Source organism: Castanea sativa, chromosome 1, assembly GCF_040712315.1.
Source record: "Castanea sativa cultivar Marrone di Chiusa Pesio chromosome 1, ASM4071231v1".
In the NCBI taxonomy this organism is placed as follows: domain Eukaryota; kingdom Viridiplantae; phylum Streptophyta; class Magnoliopsida; order Fagales; family Fagaceae; genus Castanea; species Castanea sativa.
Genome location: NC_134013.1, coordinates 12,922,054 through 12,943,570, shown reverse-complemented (window position 1 = coordinate 12,943,570; position 21,517 = coordinate 12,922,054). Strand labels below are relative to the sequence as shown.

Sequence of the window (21,517 nt, the reverse complement as noted above, 5' to 3'; positions counted from 1 at the left end):
TGGGAGGCTGGAATCTGAGGTGGGAAAGTCTGAAAGGGACTGTTTTTGGGGGGTGACGTGGATCCGCTTTGGAGGGGTAACGGGTATATATATAGGGAAAGAATCCAGATGTTTCTTCTTTTTCTTTTTTGATGATAGAATCCAGATGTTTCTTCTTATTATTATTATTTCTTTTATTTATTTATTTTTATAATTTTAGTCTAAATCACTTGTTTGGGATAAGAAAGTTCTTATCTATTATTAATTTTTATTTTCTCTTTTTCTTTTTACAGGGTGACGAGAAATTTTGAAATATGTTAGCTAGAGTAGTAAATATTAACACTATAATAAGTGCCTAAAATAATATTAATTTTATTTTGATTTACCGCTAGTACTATAATAAGTATTTTCCATTTGTAATAAGTTCTATAAATAATATTTCTTTTCAAAGTAAAAGAAATATTGTATATCTCATATCTAATAATCATATATAAGAAAAATTAACGAATATCATAATAATATTAATTTACTAAATATTTTATAAGAAAATAAACAAAAACTAATTTTTTGTCAACCTTTTATATTACTAATAAGCAACTACTATACTATTGATATACATAAGATTTTTCTTAAAAAAAGGAAGAGATATACATGAGATTTTTTATAAAAAAATTTTTAAATGGTAAGCAACAATCAATAGGATATAAATGAGTTTTTTTTTTTTTTTGTTGAGAAATTGATATACATTAAAATTTTTTGTTTATTGTTGATGAGAAGGAGTGAATAAGATGTCTTATATAAAAATCTCAAAATCTATATAGATTATATTATATAAAGTATGTTGAATAAGATGATTTATAATTTCTGCTGGTAGGACAGCCTTTTATGCATTCTTTTTTTCCTCTTTTGGTTTGTGAGCCATTGACCTTCGGTAAAAGTTTCAAAAATGATCGAGTGCCTTGTACGGGCCTGTGGGCCTTAACCATTGGTTTTTAGTGGTGTTGGACTTTTTTATGATTGGTTTTTAAATGAAGAGATTAGGATAAGGGCATATTGGAGACTGTCATTTGGCCCATGACAAAATAAAATAAATAAACCAATCATGTTTTTATTATGGCCATGGACCCCACTGTATCTATCACCCATTTTTAAAATCAACTTGATAGATACATTTTTATCAATTTTGCACTGCTACTTCTAATTTCACAATAGGATGCCAAAAACAAATAACTCATATAAGATGTTTTGAAAAGGATTTTGAACATAATTGATGCGCGTTCATAATAATTTTATAACATTGATATTATTTTTTGGCTCTAACCATAACAATTAGTAACAATTTAACACTTAAAATTTATTGTGAAATTTTTGTAGACATAGCATTTCTTTAATTGATACATTTGAATTGAATTTGATTTTACATTTAGTAATTTGGACAATCAAATTCTTGGCTTGAAATTTTTTCATATTTGCACATTCAGATTATTGGCCAGATTTTTCATTTTTCTATCAAATTGATGGATGAAAATTTTGTTGAAAGAGGGTAAGATAATTAATCTAAAATTTTGAGGAAAAAGCTTTGCATGCGACTAAAATGGTGCCAACCCTTGATTTACGCATCCCAAGTAGGCACGAGTCTAAAATTGAATTTCTATTAGCTTGAATCATGGACTATGTCGAGAGTGAAGTGTTTGAACGAGCTTGCTACCTTTAAAGAGTAGCTCGCTTTATGCACAAATATTGAATGCATTTGTTATCAGTTGGTTGGGTTAGGCTCATCTCACGTGCCTCTAGCATGGCAAAATAAAAAGTGTTCAACCATATATTCAACTCTATTTATATTTCTTCTAAATGATCTAAAATCTAGGAAAATAAAACTTATTCAGGGCTGCAATTATTGTCAAATTTTAGTTGCTTATGTCACTTATAGAATTAATTCAAGTGTAGACATTTAAAAAAAAAAATTATCAATGAGAAATTTTTTATACAATGATAACTAATAAGAAACTTTTTTTATTCAACTACTACGGGGCTAGACCCTAAATTGAAATGTAATTAGGGGGTTAATAGTTACTTGGGAAAGTGGGATTTTATTGGTGTGTAAGAGCATGTTGCATTTTTTTTAAGAGAGTTTTAACTTATAACATTCGCTCCTAATAATAGTTTTTTATCACTAGATCAAAATATCAATTAGTTTTTGGTGTAAGCAGGAATTGAACTCCAAATTTTTTTATACAATCAATTGAGCTAACTGAAACCCATGAGCATGTTGCATTATATACCTAATTTGGAAATCAACCCGTTTTGCTATGCAATTGCAAGGGAAGATTTTTTTTGTTGTTGAATCGGTTGATTATACTGCCATTCAACAATTAAAGCTCATTCCTATAAATAATAATGAAAAAATAATAATTAAAGTTCATTGCCTTAGGACAGGGGAAAAAAAAGGGTAATTGGGGTGTATTTATGGCCGAAAATCATGCTAAAAAGAGAGGAAATCATGCCATAATTCAGGGTACGTTAATGGCTGAAAATTGAATTCAAAGAGAGAGTGAATTCAGCTGAAAAATTGAGGAAAGAGACATGCATGTAACTGAATCAGAATGGTTTCATGCATCACAAGCAATCACGACACGAGGCCAAAGGCATGGGTGATATGCGTCATGTCAACCGCTCATCTGACCTAACCTAAGTGCTAAGGCTACCTCTTGCTGAAAAATTTAATTTCCATGGGTGCACCTAGAATGAAAATATTAGGAAAATCTATTGTCGAATTTATTTAATTTTTATGTCACTAGTTCTAATGATATTAGATTAGAGGAAAATGCAAGAAAACGAGATAGATATTTGGTTTCCATTAATAAAAACTATTATGTAACCCGTGCCTAATAAATTGAAATAGTACTATTGATGTTATTTTGGGTTATTAAATAAGAAAATTCTTAGACACTTCTAGAGTACGGAAAAATGGTGTTCTCTCCTCTCACATTTATAGTAGAACCCACACTGAATTTAATGAATAGACCCTATCATGAATGTAAAAGGAATGAGTATCATTCTCCATATTTCGAGAGTACCCAAGAATTACTCTATTAAACATATAAGACATTAATTCGCTCAAGACATTTAGAGGTTCTAAAATGGTTTTTCCTTGTAATTTTCATGATATTAGTTACATCAAGTTTCTCATTACATTATTCTCAAAAAAAGTTTTTCATTACATTGCTATTATATATATATAATTTTGAACATTGCTATTGGATACTACACATACAATATTAATTTACAATCATTGTGCGTGAAATTATCTATATACAACACAAAATAAAAAGAATAGATTAGTCTAATAATATATCCTAAATTGAATAGAGATAGGTGCATGGGATTGTCCAACTTAATTACAAATTTTTAGGTTCAAGATTTTCGCATACAAAATATTTAAATAGAAACAGTTTTTAAAAAAGACTCATTAGTTTAGAGAAAAAAATAACAGTAAAATCTAAACAATTTAATTTTTATGGAAAACTAATAAAAGCAAAATCCAACTTTGATTCTAATTGATTTTTCTCTAAGTTTTGGTTTAAAATACATACATACATATATACATACATACATACATATATATATATATATATAAAGAAAGAATGTATTGCTATTTGCTAGTTGTAATTGGTTGAGTATAAAATGAAGGCTAAATTACGAACTCCACCCCTAAAGTTTTTGGGGTGTTTGGATTTTATACCCTGAAATTTCAGAATTTGAATTTCACCCCCTAAAGTTCAGGAGTGTTTGAGTTTTACCCATTAAAGTTTGGGGGTGTTTGAATTTCACCCCCTAAAGTTTGGGAGTCTCAAGCTACTTCAAGATGTAAAATTCAAACACTTCTAAACTTTAGGGGTAAAATCTAAATTCTGAAATTTCATGGTGTAAAATCTAAATATCTCCAAACTTTAGAGAGTAAAATCTAAATTCTGAAATTTTAGGGTATAAAATCCAAACACGCCTAAAATTTTAAAGGTACAGTTTGCAATTTAGCCTAAAATGAAACACAAAAGTGGGATAGAATATCCGTGCCCTCTACACCTCCTTCACCATCTCCTTGATCCTTCGCATTGTTGATAATATTGTAGTTAGATCCTTTGAGTTGAGTCTACTGGGCTTGGCTTTTACTTCAAGCGAGAGTGCTTTTCTTACAAGTAAGATTGCTAGTGATTTCTTCTTAAATTTTTATTAAATAAAATCTATTGTTTTTAAATAAAATTGCATCATGAAAATATAATATTCAAATTGCATAATCAAACTGCATCCAAGTTTTTGTTACAAAAATAAATAAAACTATTTATTTCATGAATTCTGCCACATCCATGGACCAAGTAGCATAGAGTTCAAGCTAAATTATATATCCTAGTGGCATAGAGTGAATCTTCATACCAATCATACACACCAAGCAAAACACAAAGAGTACAGATCAATCTTACTAAGCCAAATATCCTCCTAATCAACAAGAAATTCAGACACTCTTCATTCTTGTTGTCCCTTTTCGCCAATTAATGGATCAATGAAACTTCTACATCCAGTAAAATTTGTAGTAGAGCCAGCATCAGGCAGATAAAATCCATTTAGGAAGAAAGAAGGTGTTCCATACACACCCCTCAAAGCACCATACTGCATAATATACAAAGCCATTCAGAGATGATTGATGGTCACAACTATATTTGAAAAGTTTTAAACATGACACCTATCTTAAAATGAAAGTGAGATGCTTATCAAACCTTGAAGGAAACCCTTGTCTTCAAATCTGATTTAATGTCATAGAAGCCAGAATAAAGGGTGACATGATAGGAATTCCCAATTACTTCTGTTGCAAAGTTCACTGTATGATTTAAAACAAAATCCCTAGACATGTTGCGTGTTGAGTTATGGTAAAACTTCTCCTGTTTGATAGATAGTATACCAACAAGTTTAGTAGTATTATTTAGCTACATTACATATTCTGAATACTAACTAATATAATGTTATCAAAATATGTTGTATTTTTTTTATCAGGGAAGAAAAAAACTGAATGAAAAGGAATATTTTCATATGAGTGACTAGGCATGAATAACCAATTACAGAGCATGTTCAAACGGGTTTGAGATTTATCAGTATAAAGACTACATAACTGTGCCAAAATTTTGGGTCGTCTAGCCAAGAGTTAGGCTTGTTCAAAATCAACAAATCATTGTCTAGGCCCACCGTGATACACACTCTAGGGGGCTGTTAGTGTACAAGCCCATTGGGCTCTAGGCCTATTGTAATTTATTTGTCCATTACACAGATTGCCTTGTACTTCATTGTATTAAGACAATTCATTGTATAGTTTCTCTTTTTGTATGACTTGGGGATCCAAACTCATCAACTCTATCCCGCTTTGGGCCCTTGTTGACGCTGATGGGCATATTCTTCTTGTTCCCCCCTTCACATTTGTCTCAATAAATTTATCCTTAATAACCAAAAAAGATTAAAAAAAAAAAAAACTTAATACAATAAAATTTATTCACAATCTATTACCCCTAATTTGAGGAAATTAAAATTGAGGGATTTAGAGGGTTAAGATATCCTCCAACTCCCCCTCAAACATCAAAACAAGGTTCATTAAACCCTTCGCATCCCCCTTCTTTGTACTTTCCTCTTATCCAAACATACTATTAGGGTGAATTCTACAGTTAACTTTTCAAATCCAAATTTACTATAGCAATATGTCATTAATGTAACTATCCAGGACCCAAGCAAATCAAAAGTTTCTGTTCACCCTTTACCATTAGGATAGTACATGCCACAAATAAAGGAAATTTTAACTTGATGTTTGAAAATCCCCTCCAATAAGTTGAACGTCGCAAAAGTATTTAGTTTATTTACAATGTGTAAAGCACGAGAAGCAACGAATGCATTGTCGTGTTAACTACAATTTCCACACACACAATCATTTCAATAGCCTAAAAAACAAGTTCATCAAAAAAAGATTTTTCCACCAATAATTAAACGTAATCTTTTCCTCGTCTAAAAAACTAGATAATATTTTTGGATAAGCCTAAGTACAAAAATTTCAAAGTCAATCCTGTCAAGTGGGATAAGAGTAATTTGACTTGAGTAGAGTGGTACATGTTGATTTAGGAATTACTATGTCAAATTTTCATAAACCAAAGGGAGAGTTGAGAATAATCATGATGAGAGTAAATTGCTGACGGTAATGGAAAGAGATGGACCATGAGTCTAACGCGAGGACCGTTGTATTGTACGGCATGTTTAAGAGCTGGCCATGAGTCCCTCTACTATACAGGCAGACCGGGTCCAAGAACGCGTTGATCACGATAGTATATTAGTATCTGAGTTAATTCGGCCATGTTTGTACACGAAGCCATCAATCTTTGCTGGTGGTTTGAACTGGGAATGAACATCGACAAAAATGAATAAAAAGAATATGATGAAGAAAGCTGAGTGTTCTTGTCTCATCATGTTTATTTTGGACTCTGCTCTTCTTTCTAAGCTTCAAATGATTTGTGAATAGGCTAAAGCGGAGACAGCATTTGGGCCTTAGGCAATTTTTTTTTTTTAAACTGCCTTTGCGAAAATTGATTTGAGGTTTTTTATATATTTAAATTAACATGACTATTTTTTGGAAAAAAAAAATAATATTACTTCAATACTATTATATTATTTTAGATGCAAAATTAATAGTACTTCAATACTATTATATTATTTTAGATGCAAAATTACCAATTAACCACATTTTTTTTCTTCAAAAAATCTATATAGACAGATAAAAATTGACAAAACTTTTCTACCGCTGTTGATGTGGTAGATTGATAGTGGTAAGTTAGTGGTAGACCTAAATGAAAATTAGTAAAAGTTTGTCAACTCAATTGTTTTGAAAAATGTTGTGAAATTCTTTGTGCATTGCTTTTTAATTTTTATTTTTTGGTGTGAAAAGCATTACATTCACAATATTTTCATAACAAATTTTAAGTATTAAGTTACTAGTTCTAATTTAAACTCATCACTGAAATTATTTTTTTACCCATTAATAACAGCCATGTTGTAGATGCAGCATTTCTCCTTTTTTTTTTTTTAATTTGATAAAAAAATATTATTTTATTTATTGACTAATATTTAGACTTAATTAATATAACTACAATAAAAAAATGACTTTATTGATTAAAATCTGGGACCTTTTTCTACTTGGAGGCCGCCCCATTTGGTTATACAGTGGAGCCGGCCTTGAGCAGAGACATATAATTATATAAAGCTTGCAAGTCCTCTATAGGACTTATTTATAGAAATGACATACACTCCTTGCAAATTTCAACAGCCATTTAAAGATCTATTAGAAAATAAAGAATCGTGACCTTCCACATTCCAAAGATCTAACTTTTATTTTATTTTATTTTTATGGGAAAAGATCTAACTTTTATTAATTATAAGATCATTAAGTCAATCAATACATACATGCTTAAGTTGTGTTTAACATAAATTTTTGATTTGGTTTGGAATATAAATTTAGTTTAAAACACTAATATTACTATTTTCGTGTATATTTTAACAAGTATTACTATTTACTAAAAAAATAAAAACTTGGTTTGGAGAATGAGAAATAAGTCTTGACATTTTATAATGCATTGAAAGTTTATGAAACTTTCAGGGGCTATTAAAGGTTACTAGTTTTTTTTTTTTTTTTAGCATCCAAGGGTTACTAGTTTTGATTGATAATAGAAACGGATATTTGTTGGATGCTCAAATAACTTGAAACGTGGTGTTCGATAATAAATTTTTTGAAAATGCCATTTTGGTCTTTATATTTTGGGGTCACAGTTAATTTAGTCCCTACATTTTGAAAGCAGTCAAGTTGGTCCCTGTTATTTTTAATTTGCAATCAATTTGATCATTTCCGTTAAGTCACTAACGAAAATTGCCTATGTGACAAAATGTGTGTACTATTGGCACACTTAAATCCTATATGGCAAATAAAATAATAATAAAAATCAAATAGACAGGGGCAGTCCGAGGAACACCTTAAACTGAAAAAAAAAATTACATATGATAATTTAAAAAATTTTGTTGGGTTCTAAGACTTTAGGTATAAATGTATTAGAACTTCATTTTGTAATATTGACAAACCATGATCAAAACATTTAGTCTTGTTCTAGACTTGCTCAAAGTATGTTTAAGTTGTAAAGTTGGAATCGAGTGTACTACAAGATTTACTGTGTAAATTTGCTTGGCTCGATCGATCGAAAATTAGACTCGATCAATCGAAGCTCGTGCAAATTATTTTTCTGCAGAATTTTCCAACTCAGCCCTAGCCCATTTGACGTGTAGGGTTTTATGTTTTGTCTTAAGTATAAAAGGGAAAACCCTAGCCATATTTTGAGGTTGCTCTTTATGCTGTGTGTGTGAATCTTTTGTGAGATCTAGAGGTGTTTGCCTTCATATACACTTAGGGTTATCAAAATCTAGATTGATGTCAAGAGCTTGGTGATTAATTCAGTTGCAAATTCAAGAGCTTAAAAATATACAAGCGATAGTGCTTATGCTTGCTGGGAATCCAAGAAAGAAGTAGTCTGTAGACTCGGAGCTATTACATGGTCGTGGTAGTAAGTTTCCTACTCGAGATAACAATAGGATGTTAGTGGTCTAAGTCGCTATTGTATAAACTTCAATTCTTTCATAGTGATTTGTTTTACCTTAAGGATAGTTAGGTTAAATCCTCCATAGGTTTTTTACCGGTTTGGTTTTCCTGGGCTATCATATTGTTGTGTTATTTATTTTTCGCACTTGTCACCGATATGATTTATATGTGTTAACCTAGATCTGTATAATTTACCTAAGTTAATCACTTGGCTAAATAACTAAGTTAATTTGGTTGTGTATTAAGGGGTCTAAAAACGTACAATTTTTATTTTTCTAACCTTAAAAAAAAATTTGGGAAATCTCTTAGTGTTTTTTTTTATGCCAATAAAATTAATTTTGTTCCATAATTTGTTCTACATTTAGTGGATGAATATTTGCTTGGTTGTGTACATTGAAAGAGATGTAGCTTGTAGCATTGATAATGAGACTATCATGCAACAATTTCAAAATATGAAAACTCGCAGAAGACAATTGTGAACTTTATGTATTTGCATGTTTTCTTTTTGTTGTTGTTGTTAATATATGAATTTTTCTTTTTATTAGATTGTATAATTTATGTTACTAAGGAATACCTTGAGAAAAATTCCTAAAACCGCCACTGCAAATAGACTCTAAAAAATTCCGCCATCATTTAAATAAAAAAAAAATTAAATCTTATTTTCTTGTTTATTGTAAGGACACAATTTGCACCTAAGCTCAAAATAGGAAAGAAGTAGACCCTAAAAGCCCAATACAATGAATTTGTAGAGAGTGGGTTAGAAATCTAGGTTGTAATGAGTTTAAATAACAATAACAATGGGCTAAGATTACAGTATGATGAAGATGAAATAATTTGTATAGTAAAAATTGTCCTCGGACTCAAGCAAAGGAGGTTGATTCTTATATTTCTTTCTCTTAAGGTCATATTACAGATATTCTTATGAAGTCTACAGTGTTTTTCCTTCCTTTTTCTCCCATCCCCTTTCTGAAGGTTTCCTTTGCCTTTTATATCATCCTTTCCTCATCTCTCTATCTTCCGCGTATGGATCAGATTGTTAGTATGGATACTTATCCCATCAGCACCTTCCTAAAACTTTCGGGAGTAGTTGTAAGGCTGCACACTGATACACATGTATCACATCCTCATTAATACGGTCAGGGAGTTAACTGCAGAGTATTCAATGCGGTAGTAGCAACTTTCCCTTTAGATATTTCACAGTCTTTCCTTATCTTGTACTCTTACCATGTATATTCTTACCTACATAATCTCCTAGAAAGGTGCTTCTAGGTGGCAAACCACACTTCCCAACCTCGACTTTGCTCAACCGAGGAAGGATTCCTCGTCGGACCATCTACTTGGATGATCCTGATCGGACTTCACCCCTTTACTTACCAATACGGATTCTTAATGAGATATTTTCCTATCCTCGGACTACTTAATGTCCTCAAATTGGACCTCAGGCCCAATAGATACCTAAATATGTACTCTTGGGCCTATCACCCCCACATTTATAATCTCTTTTTTCTTTTAATCTTTCCAGCCGTTTCTTACTAATCGAAAAATCAATACTTTTTTTTTCTTTTAATCTCTAAAGCCCTTTCTTACTAACCAAAAAAATCAACACAAATCTGCTCTTTTTCTCGTCTTCATCTCACACCACAAAATCCCTCACTTTCTTCCTCTTATAATTTTTTCCTGCCTTGTCTCCTGTTTTTTTCATTTCTCTTTCATATGTTTTTCTTACTCGCTAGCAGATTTCTATCTCACCTTTGGAATCTTCGATGGGCTAACACAAAAAATCACAGCCCAATTTATGTCTTCAAAGAAAAGATGTTGTTTAATTTATGTTGCTTCCAATGGCGGCTCCAGGAATTTTGTCCACGATATTCCTTAAAAAGCATAAATTACACAATTTTATTTCCTTCTAGCCTTAGGTAATTAGGTTTGATTCAATGTTATTAATTTCGTTCCATTCCAACTGGAACGGCTAGATAATACCGTGTCAGTAAACAAACCGGAACAGTGACCCATCCTATTCCGCTTTGAAAAAATTTCAGATCATTTCGGTTTATTTTGGGTGTTTTGGGATGTTTCAGTAAATACCGGCTGAAATTCAAGATTTAGCTGGCATGAAGTTTGTGCTTAAAAAAAAATGTTCTTAAAACTAAAACAAATATACATTCTGTACACCGAAAAACCGTAAAAGAAAAAAAAATGAACAAAGGTACCAATACAGTTAAAAAAAATCGTATTGAGAAATTTGAAACTCAAAACTTGAAAAGAGACACTACTGCACTGGTACTAGTAAAAGAAACAAAAGTTACGAACAATGAGGAATGCAAAATATAGATGTAAAAATGTAGATGAAGATATAATAAAATTTAAAATGTAGATGTAAAAGTGTTTGGGAACTGCTTATTTTGCTAAAACTTAAAAGTTTTTGCCAAAAATACTGTAGATAAAAGTAAAAGTTAGCTGAAATTGTCCAGTGGGGTCCATAAATAATACTAAATAGTATAGTAGAGCCCACGAATAGTAGCAAAAATAAGATGAATAGTAAAATAAGTTGGCTAAAAAATAATCATCCAAACAAACACAATGCATGCATTTGGATTGAAATGAAAAATTAAAATTATTTTACTATTTAGTATTTTTGTTACTATTTATAGGCCTTACTGCACTTTTTGGTACTATTCATGGCATCGCTGTACTATTTCAACTAACTTTGACATTTTATTTACAACATTTTTAGCAATAAGTTTTTTGTTTCAGTAAAATAAGTGGTATCCAAATAGACCCTAAGTGTAAAAATCGAGGAAACAAAAGACGTGTGTGGTTAAGAATAAACAAGAAAAAAAAAGTGATATATATCTAGTGAGGAAAAATAATAATAAAAAATAATAAAAAGTTGGAAATTGTGTTGTATTGGGCAGTGTGTTTTGTTAAAGAATCAAGTCACTGCCCTAGCCTTTAGTAGTTTTATTTTATATATATATTTTAGATTTTAGTTCAAAATTTTTTTTTGTGGAGTTTTTCCTTTTTGCTTGAAAAACCCTAATATATTGTTAAGTTGCTCAAATTATGGACCAAGATTTAATTTTATTGGCATAAAAAAAAAATCAGGGTGGTCTTAAATTTTTTTTTAAAAAGGTAAATAAATATAAAATTTTAAATTATCATATATAAATATTTTTTTCGAGGTTAGGGTGGTCCTAGGATCACCCTAACCATAAGGTGGCGCCGCCACTGGTTGCTCCCTTGAAAGGAATCACTGCCACGCCCTTCACCTTTGATGATTTCAAGTGGCAAGCACTCATGGGTTTCAATGAATGACATGAAATTCAACAAATATTTTTCATATAAGAAACTGGAATGAAATCTATTTGGGATTTGCTTTTAAATTTATTGGATTGTTTGTAAGGTAAGGGGTTTGTTGTTTTTAACCTTGAGGATTTTGCTTTTTAGTGGTGGATATGGTTTGGTGGTGGTGGTGGATCTAGGTTAGTAGTGGTGCTGAACTATTGAGGTGGTGGTTCTTTGGAATCGGTGATGGTGGAACTAGGTCTAGTGTTGGTGAACCTAATTACAAGGTATACTGCTTGATTACCAAGAAAATAAAAAAGAAAGTTGAGAAAATAAAAATCTGTTTGGTTAACATAAAAAAAGAAGAAAGAAAGAAATGGTAAACTAAAAAAAAAATAATATAAAGAAAATGTTGGAGTGATTTTGTTTTTTTTTTTTTTTCATTTGAGCACTTATATGGCTATTAAAATTTAGACATATCAACATTAAATATGCCAACAGTGCACACTATTTACCATGCAGGCATTTTCCGTTAGTAAATTAATAGTAATGACCAAATTGATTGCATGTTGAAAATAACAAGGACTAAATTAACTGTTACTAAAATGTAAGGACCAAATTAACTATGACTCCAAAATGGTGTTTTTGCCTAATAATTTCTATATAAAAAAATAATTAATACTAAAATTCTCAACATCACATATAGATCCTACTTGTAACAAAAAGGCAAAGATTCAAATCATTTAAGGGAATTTACATAAAATGGTCTAAAGTTTATACCATGTTTCAAATTAGCCCCAAGTTTTTAATGTTTTTACTCGTTAATAACTTTTAAATTTACGAAATTGTTTTTGTTTAAGGGCTATGTTCATTTATGCTATATGGATAATTAACAAGTAGATACATGCTATGACCCTTTCTGTTTAAAGAGCCTCCATCCTTGAAAGATACAAGCATTTCTATGTAAGATACCCTATTGCCCCGTTATTCATTTATGTGACGTGGTTTGATTAATGGGTGTCCTTAGAACATTTATTAATGAACAATTTTAAGAATGTTTTTAGATCACTTTTATGGGAAGTATAACAAATTATCAAAAAAATAAATAATTTTTTCTTCATAAAAGTTTATAATTTTTTTTATAAACTAATGCTCTTAGGGTGTCCATTAGCTTTTCTCTAATAAAAATAATGAGAACTATTTATTTATTTATTTTATGAACACTCATAGGGGGAATTAGGAATTGGAAAACAAGTTAAAGGGCATTTTTTTTCCTCTAATGAATTATGTGAGATTAAGAGTATTCTCATCACATTTTAGTCAAGCAAGTCCAAAATTTACTCATATCAAACTATATAAAGTTGTGTAAAAATATATGATTACTATAGTAACCATATAAATTTACATAAACACTATTTATTTTGCATTTAGGTTTTTAGTATTTATTTACATATCTCGATGATGAAAGAAGAGAGTGAATGGTAATTGTCGTATGTGAAAAAAGAGAAACAATTAAAAAAATTGATATTTCAGTGAAATATAATATAAAATTGATAATCTTATATGAGGTATTTTGAAAAATGAGAATGTAAAATAGAAAGGAAAAAAAAGTAGATTCTTATGCAAGGGCGGGATACTCAGACAAGTAGGGGCCCAAACTTCTTAAATATTATAAAATTATCCCTACTTTTTTGAAAAAATTTCAAAATATATATAGTTCCCCCCCCCCCAACTTCTCAAATATTATACTTTTACCCCTAAAAATCTACCTAAAATTTACAAAAGAAATATGGTTACCCCCCCCCCCCCCCAAAATTCTTCATATTTCTTGCATGACTTAATTAAATTAGTTCAATTTTGTATTTGTAATAATTTTGGCCCCCATTCATAAAATCCTAATTCCGCCCAATTCTTATGCGAATGTTCTAACTAATTATGTGTATTTTAGTTATTGTGGTGGCTTAGTCCAATGGAACAAAGGTTTTGGGCTGAACCCCCCCCCCCCCTCCCCCAATTTACTTGTATTATGGGTCAAGAATATTCGACAACGAGAGGCCTCAAAGATGGCAATGTAGTTTTTATAGGAAACAGATGAATGTTTTCCTTTATCTTGCTTCCTTTCTCAAAGCCCTACATATCCCAAGAACATCATAGTTTATTTGCCCACTCTTTATGAAATCTGAACTGGACCTCTTTCTCCTTAGGAAGTATTTTTCCTTTCTACTCTCGTGTTTCTCTTCGCCAATTTTCCAATGTCTCTCACCCATCGGTCTTTATTTATAGGCTTCTCTTAGTGGGATTATCATGATGATAAGAGAATTTCCCATGTTGTGGGCCCTTCCGAGCTGTATTCTTGATCAAATGGGGCCTGTTGTTCGTGACTAACGCGGCTTTCTTAGAACTTATACCAAGTGCCAATTGGTGCTTGGCTGATGAATTCTCCCAAGACATTATTTCTTGATCTTAGCATAATAAGAGATGCTCGGTTAGGCTGCAAGCTTGGACCAAGCCCATCTAGGGGACGGGTTAGATGCTTGGTTAGCAAGCAAGGCAGAGAGGACCCATTTTAATAAACGTGTCATTTTTCCTGTGGACGTACAGTTACAGTCATTTGAAACAAAATGTTGGCTGAAAAATTTTTCTATTCAATATATTTGAAGGATCAAAAAAAAAAAAAAACAAAATGTACTTATTTTGTAAAATAATAAGGAAAAAAAAAAATCCAAGCGTAGCTAAATATAATTCATTGAATGTAGACATTTTTTTTTTTGATTAGGAATGTAGACATTTTTTTAAGATACAAATAAGGTAGACATCTGTTTTTTAAGATACAAATGTACAGACGTAGACATACGGGACTGAGTCAATAGTTATATCCGACGCGACAGTACTAGGAACACCCAGAACAGCAAAGACCACAAAAAAGAAAACAATGGAGAGCTACAAGCACAAGACTGTGATATTACCATCGGCTTTATCTTTGTTCATTTTCCTGATATTCTACGTTGTCAATGTTGGCGCACAAACCTTACCACCTGCGAGGACTGATGGGTTCGTTTACAAGAACCACCGGGTCAACTCGGACACAATCATAATCGAAGCGTTCTATGACCCAGTCTGCCCCGATAGTCGGGACTCATGGCCACCACTCAAAAAAGCTCTTCACTACTTTGGCTCTCACACTTGGCTCGTCGTTCATCTCCTCCCATTACCGTCAGTATCTAATCTCTCTCTCTCTCTCTCTCTCTCTCTCTCAATTCTCCGTTCTTTTTTTTCTTCTCTAAATTAGATTGCCTTTTGGTTTTTTCAATTTAATTTATTGAATTTCAATTTCATATATTGATAACTAGTTCAGACTTCAGATGATACATAATTATTTTTTTATTTTTTATTTTCTGGAATTTGGATGAATGTTTAATGTGCTTCAATAAATGGGAACTTGATTCAGCTGCAAAAGTAAAGTCAAAGAGAAGTTTTTGTCATAAATTCATGACGTGGGCGAATATTCTGTATTGAAAAGTAAACCATTTACTCTGATATCTTTTAACAGTGAGAACTAATAAAAAAAAATGTTTAATAAAAAAATGTTAGGCTAAATGGCAAATTACACTATAAAAATGAGAGTTTTTGAATTTTACCTTATGAAATTTAAGGATTTGGATTTAGATTTTACTCCCCAAATTGATGTTTGGATTTTACATTATGAAATTTCAGAATTTGAATTTTACTATTCGAATTTATATTTAAATTTTACACCATGAAATTTTAGGAAGTAAATTTTATCTCTGAATTTTAAGAATATTTAAATAAAATCTAAATTCTGAAATTTGATAATATAAAATTCAAATATTCCTAAAAAAGGTGTAATTTGCAAATTTATCCAAAATATTATTAACAGGTGGCCTTAAAACAATTGTTAATAAACTATATTATTAATCATTTTTCTAAAAAAATGTTTTTAAAAATAATTCATAAACTAATACCCATAGGACATTCATTAACATTTTTCAATAAAAAATAGTGTCTTGTTAACGTCCTATTTTAGGAAAGTTTTTATAGAAAATATAAAAAAGTTATAAAAAAAAACACCATTGCTTTTTTCTTCTCTAATTAAAATTTTCTAAAAATATATCCTAAATCAATGCCACTATCAATTAATTCTCGAAATTTTGAATGTCTGTGGTGATGAGAAGTGTGTCGGCTATTCTACTTTGGGTTTAGTTAGCAATATGGGTTGCTTAAAACATTTAGTAGGTGGATAGGCACCTCTACAAGAACGTAAGTTCCGAGAAAAGCACACAAAGGCTTCAATTTTATTAACTCTGAAAACTGAGTACAAAAATGGAGTCCTAACAGTATTTGTACATGTTGTTAGGGATTGGCAGCCACTTAGGATCTTGCCAAGTGTCAAACTAATATTGGCTAATGCTATTCCAAATAGCAAACTAGCTAATGAGAATCTGTTATAGCAGATTAGAGTGGCTGCCACCCTTGTAACTGCCTGACGCCCATTGTTTGGAAACAAGGATAGTGTAACTAAGTAACCACTGAACATATAAGACTGCTTTGCTATTTCCACTAGTCTTGGCTGTAAGCTTCAAAAGGACTTTTCTCAATCAATTTGCAGCCACTTGATTGACTTATTAACATCTTTGAGATTGAATATAAGATGCTCCTGCATCAGTCTTTCTGATATGGAGTCAATTCACAATGAATGTTGTTTTTTGAAGTGGTTATCCCCAGGGTCAGATAGAACCTCAAAAATGTATGACCCTTTTCTAAATTTGGGTTTTTCCGAGGTTTAATTAGGTTATTACTAGTAGCTGTCAGTTTTTGAACAATTTTTTATAGTCTGTTTTGTCATGGTTATAAGTTATAAGCAACAAGCAAACAGAAATTTTCTCATTTGCCAGTTTAGAAATTCAACCATGGATATCTGTCTCTTTGATTGCCTCTGAAGGCTCTGATGAATTTCGCTTGCCCAGGTCCTTAGCTTGATTGTGCATAGAGCTTAATTAACTACTTAAGTGTCGCTTTTGAAAAGATTCTTACCATGTTACTTGCGCAAATTTCCTTTTCACTTCGCGTTCAGAACATCAGATAAGTCATCATAAAGCAAAACTACTGTACTTCCAAAGACATAATCAGAGAAGAAGAAGCCAAACACTATCCATTGGCAATAACTGAAATCATCTGTGCATTAAAGATAATCTATGCATTGTGATTATATGATCATGTTATGATGTATGAGCCCAATGCCTAAACAACATCAAGGTTGTTATTTTTCTTATAATATGTAGCATGTTGCTCTGGGAATCAACCTTTCCAATTAAAATTGGGTACAAGGCTGCGTATCATGACCTCTCTCGGCCTATGCAAAAGTGGGAGTTTTATGCATTAGGCATGACCTTTTTTCATGTAGTATGTTGCTCTATACAACCAAGAAAAGACTTTGTTTGATTATAGACGGAAATAACTGCTTTAATTTTGAACATGAACAACTTAGTTATCATTTCAGAAATATGATGAACCTTGTCTTCTCTTAACGTAATTATTGATCTTCTTTCTGGAAATTGCAGTTACCATGACAACGCGTTTGTTGCATCTCGTGCCTTGCATATTGTTAACAACTTGAATACATCTGCTACTTTCCCCTTGTTGGAGCACTTCTTCAAGTATCAGGTTAGGATTTCCACGATCTACGGGATATCCTTCTTTTATTCCAAAACTTCATTTGAACTTCTCTTATTGCAAAACATCATTTGAATTTGCTGTAATGAGATATAACATTTAAGAATTGACGAGTAACCTCACCATCCTGCTCTCTGCTGCTCATAGATTTGAGTGTTTTTTCAGTTTCACATCCAATCAACTTTACAGTATATTTCTGACACACATGATCTATATTTAATGTTAAGTTATTTTGGTTGTTAATTTTAGCAAAATCTGTCACATGAATAGAATTCTAGCAGTTAGTGGGATGCTGCTAGTAGATGTCTTGTTATTCCTATTTCTCATTCCTAGATAACTTCTCAGTTGATCCTTTGTTCTTTCTCTCTCCCTCCCTTTTTGATAAGTCTTTGAGATCTCCACTGTGTAATCTGTCAGCAGTTAATTTTCTCTGAAACGTCAATAGCAATTAAATTCTATGAATTTATGCTCCTCCTTTGTTTCTTTAGCTTTTTGTTCTGCTTTATAAGATATCACTATGGCTTCAAGGTTGGTTGATCTCAATCTATTTCACCTGTTAGTTGGACTGATAGTGAGAGTCGTGAGACACCTCTTGCACGGACCAATCATTAAGATGCTGCTGGCCTCCCTTGTCTATTTGGAAATTAGATGCTGTTCCCTGTGAATGAAAGTGTGAAAGTCAAAGTTTTTCCTAGTTAAATTTCTTTTGAAACACTGGATGTTACTTATTGTGATTTGGCATGTCTCTCTTACTGTTTTAATAAATAACAACCGCTCTTGCTGCTAGTAATTACTAATTAGGGAAATTCAATTTTTTCTTGTCAGTTGCAGTCATTCATTTATTCAAAAGACTAAACTTGTTGCCTACTATAAACAGGAGAAATTTTACAATGCCCAAACTCGGAACTTGTCTAGAGCTGTCATCGTAGAGGAGATTGTGAAGTTCGCTACAGAAGTAGTTGGGAGCTCCTATTATAGTGTTATTAAATCTGGCTTCAATGACACAAAAACTGATCTCAAAACAAGAATTTCATTCAAGGTAAGACAATCGGTTTCATTTTCAAATAGGTGTAATATCTTATATTGCTGCAATACTATAAATGACCGAGTCTCTGTTCACTAGCTGTGATAGATTTCTTATGGAAAGCTCAAACAATTTCTAGGAAGTGGGATCATAGATATGGTTCCATTATGTGAAGTTTTGTTAGCTTTATTCAATCATTTCTCATTTTTGCGAAACATCACCTGTAATACAATCGTTGCTGCAACCAACAAACTCACATCTTGTTCATTCCAATTTATTCATTCTACTCTTTAATATATATCATTTCTATGATTACCATAATTTGAATTTCTTTTGTAATGCAGTATTCGACTTCCAGAGGGGTGTATGGGACACCTTTTTTCTTTGTTAATGGATTTCTATTGCCTGACAATGGCTCCACTATAGACTTCAAAGGATGGAAAAGCACAATTGATACATTGATTGGTGCACAAGGCGGCAAGGGGCGTTTCTTCTTATGATTTGGCTTTGACCGATCTCGCTTTGCTCGAACTGTATGGAAAGTAGAAAGAGTCAGCACCTTGCCGGTAGGCTGTAGCACTGAGCTCTGTATGCTAGGCTAGCTGCTCCAATAATCATGCAATAAAGGGTTTTTTTCTTTCTTAATAACAAAGAATTTGGATGCAGTTTGCTTCTGTAACTTGTATGTTTTGTATTGTGATTGGTGATAAGTGCCGGTTGAAATTGTAACCATAGTGCATTTGGTTAAATTCTGAAATCGAGCTTTTCAATCTTGTAAACGTGAAAAAGTGAGTTTTCGTGTTGCATTTCCTGTGTAGCAATAGTAAATCGCCATGTTGTGCAGATAGCACCCCAGGACTCAAATCAATAACAGTAAATAAGCGAAAATTAAATAATAAGCATACAAAAAGAATACAAGAATTTACGTGGTTCGGCAAACTGCCTACCTCTACGGCGACGATGGAGAAATTTCACTTTAAAAAATAGGGAGATACAATAGTGCACAATAACACTCTAGAGAAACCTAAATCTCATTACACCCTAACTCTCTCTCACCCACAAGACAAGAAAACACTATTTTTCTTTTTATGCAGCTGTTGCTAGGTTTTTTGGGAATTACTTTAATTCTCTCTCTTACCGTACAACACAAACCTAATATATGTATTTATATGTTTGTCATAGGTCAGCTGTACTAGGATTTATATTCCTAGTTGAATTCGATTTACTTGTGATTGACTTGGGCTTGTGGCAATTCAAGTCACACACACGGGCCCACTTCAACAAATCTCCACCTTGGTTTGAATTGAACAAGCTATACGAGCAAACTCCTCCATCATCTCCCACCTTAGCCCTTTAGGGCTCACAAGCTGCAAACGCCAATCAAGTCCAAGCAGTGCTTGAACTTGTCTATTGGAACTGGCTTTGTTAACATATTAGAGGCATTTTCACTAGTGAGAATCTTTGACAAAGAAATATCTCCAGACGAAACCCATTCTTTGATCTTGTGATACTGCACAGCAATATGCTTTGTTCTTGCATGATATACCTGATTCTTCGCCAAATGAATTGCACTCTGACTATCACAATGTAGCACCATGCTATCCTGCTTGAATCCAAGCTTATTAACCAGTCCACTAAGCCAAATGCTTCTTTTCTTGCCTCTGTCATCGCCATATATTCTGTTTTTGTAGTGGATAAAGCAATTATATCTTGTAGTGTAGACTTCCAGCAAATTGGGCCACCAGCAAACCTAAAAACATAGCCTGTTATGGACTTTCTAAAATCAAGGTCCCCTGCATAGTCAGAATCCACATAAACTAGAGCTTCTGTACTAGCTCTCTGATCAAATAGGATACCAAAATCACGAGTGCCTGTAAGATATCTAAAGATCCACTAAACTGCATTCCAATGCTCTTTGCCTGGATCTGACATATACCTGCTGTTCGGGGGCCTTTTTTGATTGCTTGGCTACGTGTGGTCCTTTGGAGAGGTGACCTTGCTAGACTTGGGTTCGTTTGGGGAGTTGCGTCCCGAAATTCAACATTGGGACACATGGTCCAACGGCTACCGGTGTACTTTTAAGCCTACAAAACTATCAAAGCCAAAATCTAAGAATCATGATAATAGTTGAATAAATATGTAATATGTGTTTGATATAATAGGTTTAATTAGTAGTTGTAATAGCGGTTGAAATAAAGTAGTATTTATTTAGAAGTAAAGTAATCATGTACTCAATGATGTAAATTTAAAGATATGGAAGCAAAGTCACTTATCTTCATATGGTTTGTAGCCCAGTTGTGTAGTATCAGTGAGCTGATAGGATTCCAGCAGAATGCCAGCGGTAAAGGCTGGTTAAGCTTGCCCCTCTTATCATGCACTTAAATGAGTTTTTCCCTTGACAATGCTCTTTTAGTTGTTGTAAAGTTATAAATAGTGTTGCCTTTCATGAGAAGGGCTTTTGTATGGAGTATTTGTGCCTTCTAAAAGAAGGACTTTATGTAAGATGGATTTGTGCCTTCCATGAGAAGGGCTTTGATATGAGATCTTGATACCTTCTAGGAGAAGAGATTTATTAATAGAAGTTCATGCCTTCCATGAGAAGGGCTTTTATAAGAGAGATAGAGAAAAATATTGATATGTGTTTATGAGCAACAAGATAGTAGAACTTCAGAGTGAGAGAGTATGAGAGTGGAGTTTAGATGAGTGTAGTGTGTTATATGTAATGGTGTAATAAATGTGTATGAGATTGTGTAAGAGAAGTGAGGAAAGAGATGTTCAGAGATATTAGTGTTTTGTGGGATATAACATTTGTAATATGTATGGTATATGGAAGTATGAGAGATATGATAGTTAAAGATAGTAAAAATATGAGA

At 32.2% G+C, this 21,517-nt stretch overlaps 1 protein-coding gene and 1 pseudogene across 1 annotated transcript; one reads left to right on the top strand and one right to left on the bottom strand.

The window, feature by feature from the left end:
* Positions 1 to 4,500: 4,500 nt before the first annotated feature.
* On the bottom strand, positions 4,501 to 5,934 carry LOC142613359 (uncharacterized; annotated as a pseudogene).
* Positions 5,935 to 14,759: 8,825 nt separating this feature from the next.
* Positions 14,760 to 19,432, top strand: LOC142643229 (uncharacterized). Its single transcript, XM_075817769.1, has 4 exons — positions 14,760 to 15,142; positions 17,509 to 17,611; positions 18,498 to 18,659; positions 18,989 to 19,432. Exons 1-4 carry the CDS (start codon positions 14,862 to 14,864, stop codon positions 19,142 to 19,144), a joined length of 702 nt encoding a protein of 233 aa, XP_075673884.1. The 5' UTR covers positions 14,760 to 14,861; the 3' UTR covers positions 19,145 to 19,432.
* The last annotated feature ends 2,085 nt before the right edge of the window (positions 19,433 to 21,517 follow it).

Excerpts from the sequence above, each read along its gene's own strand:
- LOC142643229 (XM_075817769.1), top strand. The coding sequence starts at position 14,862 with ATGGAGAGCTACAAGCACAAGACTGTGATATTACCATCGGCTTTATCT. Across the intron at positions 17,612-18,497 it reads AGCACTTCTTCAAGTATCAG|GAGAAATTTTACAATGCCCA; the intron begins GTTAGGATTTCC and ends TACTATAAACAG. Across the intron at positions 18,660-18,988 it reads AAACAAGAATTTCATTCAAG|TATTCGACTTCCAGAGGGGT; the intron begins GTAAGACAATCG and ends TTTGTAATGCAG.